Here is a 7,636-nt window from a genome sequence, read left to right on the forward strand (position 1 = left end):
GTCACTCTAATATTGTAACGCTAACAAACACTAGAAATTAGGGCAGGCATTCAAAAAATCTGTTGCGATAAAATTGGTTCTTAAGAGCAAATTGCACCATATCCTTATGTTGGACGTATTATTAGCAAAGGCGGCCTGCCAACAGCAAAGATCACTTACTAGCAAAGTTTCTGTGCATTTTGGCCACGTAATTTGTCACTCCTCAAAGTAACACATGGGCGAAAGAAAAATGACGCAGTAGGTGGTTTTAAAATAATTTCGTCCACATGGGTGTCCTCAAAGGCACTGTATCTATGCAAACGGCAGTTCTTACTTTCCGCCTTCAACAAAATGCGGCTGCGACGGCAGCAGAAATCAATAACCACTAAGCAAATAATCAATAAAGCAGACACCGACCGACCGTTTGTGAGATACTCATCTCTGAGTTGGGTGACAAATCAACCAGGTCGTTTTTACTTGAAGCAAAGTTAAAACTGCGTGACAAAAAAACGAAAGAAAACGAGGACCAGATGAAGGAACACAAAACATACCTCGAGCAGAGACTGCCGACTGACAAACAGTTGGCGGTCGGCGCTGGCGGTATGTTGCGTGTACCTTCCACTTGTCCTCGATCTCTTTTTCCCGCAGTTTTATTCTTCCTTCGAGTATAAACAAATGAAACGTCAAGAACGTTTTAATAACGTGTTCTTACAGCAAATAATAGAGGAACGTTCTGTTCAATGAATGCAGCGCCTGATGCTTATTACTTCACATCGATAGCCGTCGCCATTACATATCTCAACAAAGTGCGTATGCCAGAGTTTATTACTGGCGTGAATAGCAACGCTGATACAACTCACAACACCTTTACTTCGCCTTTGTTCTTGTTCGTTTGGGCGCGCTATTCTTGGGCTTACTACAGTGGCTCCCCTCGTGGCCGGTAAACAAGGCCTCACTTCAACCACGTGGTCGTTGGGGCTGAGATCGAATCGCTGCCAGGCATATCTTATCACAAGTGGCAGTTGCCTGAGCGACTGCAAAGAAGGAAGTGCTCTGTGAGAAGAGTTTGCTAAAATGGGCCGGTCTAGTCGTATCGGAATGTTCAGTAGAAACCACCTAGAGGAAAACTGTGGAACTATTGGGCATATTATCCCAGGGCAAATTTAATTGCTCATTGAACAGCAATAGTGAATGCTAAGGTGCCAGACGACAATTATCCGCTGGTGAGACGCTGCTAAACACCCTTTAGGGCAATGTCAATGAGATTTAGCCAAATTAATTCTTGCTCAAATGGGAAACTATGCACTATGATATGTAGAAGAAGACAGTAAACCGTTGTTCGGAGTTGTACGGAATGTTTCGGTTCTGAGTGGCGAGTTATTTTCAAGTATTCTTTCTATTCTTTAGAAAACTTAGCATGTATGTCCGCACAGTGGCACGTATTAGTCACTTTCCTAAAGCGATTCTGCGCAGTTTTTCTAGAACATTTAAAAATAGAAAATGAAGGATTCGCCATTTTTTGGTGTTTTGGAGCTCGTTACGTTTCATAAATCGCTACATGTTTCTACATTCCATTATTGCGTGAGCTGCTTAGCAAAGCAAATAGTATATCACCCTAATTCGCTTGGCTATAAACGCTGAAGTTGTAGTGACATCTGTGAACCACGACGCTGAAATAAATATTTTTAGCTGCCAACAGTTTTGTGTTGTTCTTCTGTTATTCAGTCTGATATCTTTATAGTATTGATTTAGGAGCATTTTAAGTGAATATTCATCACATAGAAAAAAAGCAAATTTTTTCTAGCTTCGCGAAAATGTTGCCGAAAAATATGTGAATACAAAACTGGCTCACGACAAGAAACAATAGCTGTCATACATAACTCGGCCTGTGAGTAGGATGCCATCTCAAGTGTAGTGGAACGTTATCACTCTCAGCGCAAACATATAACTACAGACACACGTTCCAAAAATTATTGCTTGATTCGAGCTAATTGTGTCACTGCAGCTCATGGTACGTTCTTAAGGTTGGTATTGTGTAGCTGCAACATGCTATTGTTATCGTTGTGGCAGATAGTCGTTCTGTAGAGCTTACATTGCGTAGTCGGTTTTGTGTATCTTCAAGGGCATCATTCCAAAAACTTTGTCGCTTGTAATTAAGTGCAGTTTCCATTTGGACGGTCCCTTCTCTTATTCAGGATGCGGTTAATATTTTTCTTACAAAAATAAAGCATAGCATAAGAGCTTTTTGTTGACATGAGTTTAAATTACCACACCTAATTCTGTACGGCGATGCCGCAGGAAATCACCGGCTGTGGAATGCGTCGCAGTGAACAGATAAGCAGATTTCGTGGCGCCTATAAGGTCAGTACTCTTTTCTGTTTATTTTACTTATATTGGTAGGGTGCTTAGACAAGGCATGGCAATAATTGATGCATGACATATGCGCCTAGCCAAGAAATTAATCTGACAATGTCGTAACGAATAAAATGCCCTGGGCCTAAATAACATTTTTTATGAGCAGCCACGCACAATTGCGCTTCAGCAATAAACGTTACCTATTTTGCGCTAGTCTCTCGCGTTGTTCGTGAACAGGTAAGCTTCATGTGTGCAGACAAGGTAGCGCTATCCTTTCCAGTTCCAGCGATTCTCCTCCCAATTCGTCTTGTGAACACTTGAATTTCACGATTACGCTGGCCGAAAGCACTGTCCGAACCATTCAGTAAGTATACTTGTGAAGTATCGCGCTGAACGTGCCACACATTGCAAGAAAATCTGATTAGAGCATGGTGTTGCGCAAGAACGCTATCGCTGCATTTAATTATATAGGGACTTAAGGAAATCATTGACCAAAGCGTTTTGGTGATGAAGGAGTGTAGTTTCCTCAGTGGCAAGGCGAATAGCTTCGAAGATGCAAACGCATTCATAAACGAGCGTGTCTTCAGCACAATTTATTGCATTCTTCAATTCGCACACAATCCATTCATGATATCTGAACGAGGCGAACACATTTTTATCCTTTGTTCTTGCGCTCATTGCGGACTACTATGCGCCTTAGAGCGCGGACGAGGATGGGCAAGAAGTACTCGGAGTCACCGTCACTAGGGTCTTCGGCATTGTGAGACAAAGCATGGATGACCTTGATGAAGTCGCTTTTTGCCTGCTCTGTTAAAGCAATGTTCTCGCCCTGAAGAAGCCGACCCAAAGTCACCAGCATTTCTCCTGCCTTATCATCTGCACCGACGTCAGCCTCTGCAAGAAAGATAGCACGGGGTTCAGCGAGCCTGAGCTGCGCAACGGGCTATCAGAGAAGCTGTAGTAGAGGTCTCTGGAATCAACGGTGACCACCCGGCTTTTTTTTACGTGTGGGAAAAGCGTCGCGCAGGACCGCTCTTGTCGATCAATTACGGGGCTTTACATATCGATACCACGATATGATTATGAGGCAAGCCGGAGTGAGGTAGTACTGAAAATTGAAGAAACTCGGGTTTCTTTAACGCGCACCTAAATCTAAGTACCCTAGTTTTTTCGCTTTTCGCCCCCATCGAAATGCGGCCGCCCTAACCTTGATTCGATCCCGCGACCTCGTGCTCAGCAGCCCAACACCACAGCCACTAAGCAACCCCACCGGGTACGACAGTTCTTGTATTCTACTTCTATCCTTAAGTGGCGATTGATGCCGGGCATCGCAACCACTCGAAAACAAAACCACAGAGCCACTCGGAGGTATGAAATGAAACATGGGCAGCACTTGTTGGGTCCGATGGTTCGGGCATTCACATTTTGGCGAAATGTTACGAAGTTTATGCTTATCATATCATCATATCAACATATCGCTCTAGTTTCAATTAAACAGAGAATTGCGGCCAAGAGAAATATGCCTAATTGATTATTTCGCCTGACATGTGGCTGTGTACTGCAAATCATTGGAAACTGAGAGCGCTTTTCGCCTTCGAATTTGATCGTTGGTTAACAGTTCTTCTGCGACGTGGTACTGATACACATTTTTCTTCCCATTTATTACACAACATCAACATAAGTATCTGGTCTAGTATGCCATACAAATATAGTGCTGATAAAATAACAAATTTAATGAGCAAAATTTTAAGTGCTCTATTGGTGGCATAACCGTTGAAGGGGAATGGCAGCACCTCGAGACCATATTGGAATTGGATGTAACTTGTGATTTCTTACCGTGCAAACGAACTCCTTCATTCACGGTACCCTGTGGGGATCTGCGTAAAGACAACGAAAATATAAAAGATTAGCGTAACAGTCCCCAAATGCATCGCCCTCGCACAAGGCTCATTGTTGCAAACTCACCCCGTTTCTCCGTCTTCGTTAACCGTGAAAGAGAGAGAGAGGTAACACGTTAGTAATTATTAATTTATCAGCGCGCGTTATTCGAATGTGCACAACAGGGATCACTTTTAGCCGCGCTGTATTCCCATAGGCACTTTCAACATATAGTAAGAATGTTTACTCATTTGTATAAAACGTCGTAGCTAATAACTGTGCTTAAGTAAGGAAGGTCACTTTTAAATCTTTTAGAGCGGCTTGAATGTGTGCTGATTCACTTTCAGACAATCGTAAATTAAGTCGTAGCATCACTGAGAAATTTGATAATTTCTAATTAGAAATCATTGTTGCTATCGCCAAGCAAAACAATCGAACCACGGTATTGCAACTTTTTTTCTAAGTGGTAGGGCTTATGGCTATACATGGGTTGCAAAGGCAAGCAACCTTTTCCCAAGCTAGTTTGAAATATGTTACAAGGGCAAGCTAGGCTCCGAGAACTGGGAATCCTGTTACTAGAGGTACACTAAACGTGACACGCTGAATAAATAACGAGAACACAAACACGGCTCTGGTGCCGGTATTTACTGCTTCACTTCTGTCCATATGTGTTCACAACATGTTTCACATTCCCACATATGTGGCTGCATTTACTATTTTGGTCAGTAACAACTCCTTCTTTGAACTATTAAATAGTCGAAATTCCTTATTTCCTTATTGTTCCTTTGCTGAGGGACTGCACTGTGACATTAATGTATCATCAATTGCGACGAATCTTTACGCATATGATCTAAATGCTGAACTGTCAAGTTGGAGGCGAATAGTATAATTTTGTCGTGAAACATGTTTCACTTTGTTGTACGCGTCGCTTTTTAAAACCACATGTAAGAAAATATATGTAATATTACGGCTCATATTTATAAAATATTACTACCCACGTGCCTCACTGTGATATTATTCCGCAGAGGAAAGGGGCGATTTGCATGATCATGCATGTGTCGCGGGCTCAGATAGTCTTGTCACGCGACACGTGACGCAATCGGAGCTAAATTAGGCACTCGCGAGGCATTGAGAAAGCCTAGGTCACTGCACTCTAGTGCAACTGGCTAACGCTCGGCAGAGGGTTAGTCGATCAGAGAAGTTGTGGTCCGTTGCAGAGCCAGCTGTGCCACCATAGGTAGAATTCATGGGACTCAAACCGGTGCTCATCAGCCGTTAAAGGGACAAGAAAAGTAATTTGTTAGAGAAATGTCACGCTTACTTGCTGTGGCGCCCCTGAATCCGGCTCGGAGAGCTTAGACATTACGTGAAGAGATTCGAGCAGAAACACAAAGGGATAGCCAACCAAACGGGACGTGCCGGTCTCCACAGGCAGTGCAAACACGGAAGATATAGTCAAGCCCACGAACCGTAAGCTTCTACGTGTTAGGTGGTCTTTAGTGGCGCCCGGCTGTCTCGAGCGCCCACGATAGGGAGCCCTTTCCCTAACGTAGTGGCCGAACACCATTTGCAGATTAAACACGTCCGCTACAATTGGGGCCAAGCACGATTGGAAAATAGTGCCGTAGGATCCCCACTAGTTAAACAAACGCTGAGCACGTAAGCTTTCTTCTACATGAATTAAAGAAACTTTGTTCTTTCTTTATGTTAATTCTGCACCGTACTGGCCATACAGCATTTGCAGCCCCCAAAGAATGCTTCACGTACCGCATTGCGGCTGTTTTCCTAACACAACCTTTCGAGCCATCCTTTCTTCATTTTTCTGTCTTTTTTTGTGCTTGGAAATTGATTAAAATTCCAGACGTATGTGCGGCTTTTTGCGCTCTTGGTCTCTTTTTCATTTCTGTATTTTTTCCTAAGTCAATTTTGTTATTCATCATTGTTGAAACTACAACGTTACTGTTCTTTAATGGCAAAAATATCGACACGTTGGCACGCCAAAATTATTGCAATATTTACTAATGCTCTCACTTCAAACGTATTCATTCAACACTTTCACTTTGCACGCTATTAAGTGATGTGGTACCAGAAATTAACTTTATCTTAAAACTTTGGCAAGTATTTCAATTTGTCTTCGAGGGAACTAACGTAAACTGGAGACAACAAGAATGAAGGAAGATAATCGCGTGTCTGTGTGGGTCTCTGTCTACGCTTTAGTAAATCTCGATTTTGAGAAAGCAAAATTTTTTCGGTTGGACAGATACCAGCCACGCAAAAATACAATACCATTTCGAAAAGCTCTATGTAAAAAGATGAACAGTGTTAGGGGGAAACAAAATGTCGCCACATGGCAGAACCCGCCTGAGTTTGTTGACGCAAGGCCACAAAAGTCCCGAAGACGCAAAGGTGATCCTAGTGACCAACACACTTCTGGCTGCCGAATTCCTTGTGTAGACTATCCATTGATCTTAGTGATGGCATTAGCTTAGGAAATTTAGCAGCCGTGCATTTGCGTGCACGTATTTAAGCGACGTAGTATGACATGAGTAAAAGATGTCACAAACCCTTCATTTCACAACAGCTTATGAGTTTCCTATAGGTGTGTTGAGTATAGGTAGGGGTCATTCTGATTTTGTTAAGTGACGCATACATTTTGTGACTAAGAAAAAAGAAACACAGCTCTTTTCTGTTTCCCCAGAAGCTACGAACTTTTGAAGCACGACGCCACCATAGTGGCGACCTGCTTTTGGCGGAATGCCCGGAATAAATAACAAATGCAAAGTGTCAAACGGGGGCAACCAAGTGATTTTGTATACTTACAGGCAACGATGGAAAGGGAAAGCAAGGTTAACAAGAAGTAGACCTTCATTTCAGAAGAGACAGCAGATGGATGTGACAATTTTCAATACAGACGGCTTTCCGCTCTAGAAAAAAGAAGCGCCATCCCTTTGAAAACAACTCACTGGAAACCACCACCAAGAACAGTCATTCAGAACAGGCGTAGACGCTAGCATTAGGTTTTTGGTCTTTGACTAATCTTTAAAATTATAAGGACCTATGGTAGCAGGTGCAATACATACGTATATGTTGATCATTTAGCTGACTTTTGAATCCAAAGTTATCGCAGTGTCTCGTGCACGAATTGTAGAAACACTTTGTACTAGATAATGGAAAGCAGCAGGCGAAAAAAAAAGAAAGAATTACCAACTCCCCAAAATACTCAATATTGTCACCAAGAACCTTCGTCCGTACTGTAATGCGAAATTATTTTTTTGCCCGTTGGTAAAATGACTTCTTACATCATTCACAGAAGAGTGATATGAATTCTCTCTTTAGTACTTTAACACGTTTTCTAACCAACATACAAGGTGAATACAAGTAAATTTGAGTAAACTGCGCGGCTTTGGCCAGATATAGGGGTCGA

The 7,636-nt window shown here is 42.5% G+C and overlaps 1 protein-coding gene across 1 annotated transcript; it reads right to left on the reverse strand.

The window, feature by feature from the left end:
* Positions 1-2,912: 2,912 nt before the first annotated feature.
* Positions 2,913-7,136, reverse strand: LOC142572897 (uncharacterized). The gene is made up of 4 exons (XM_075682339.1): positions 7,033-7,136; positions 4,300-4,312; positions 4,171-4,211; positions 2,913-3,228 (listed from the first exon to the last, which is right to left on the reverse strand). Exons 1-4 carry the CDS (start codon positions 7,079-7,081, stop codon positions 2,990-2,992), a joined length of 342 nt encoding a protein of 113 aa, XP_075538454.1. The 5' UTR covers positions 7,082-7,136; the 3' UTR covers positions 2,913-2,989.
* Positions 7,137-7,636: the final 500 nt, after the last annotated feature.

The sequence above is a fragment of the Dermacentor variabilis genome, chromosome 2 (assembly GCF_050947875.1).
Source record: "Dermacentor variabilis isolate Ectoservices chromosome 2, ASM5094787v1, whole genome shotgun sequence".
NCBI lineage: Eukaryota > Metazoa > Arthropoda > Arachnida > Ixodida > Ixodidae > Dermacentor > Dermacentor variabilis.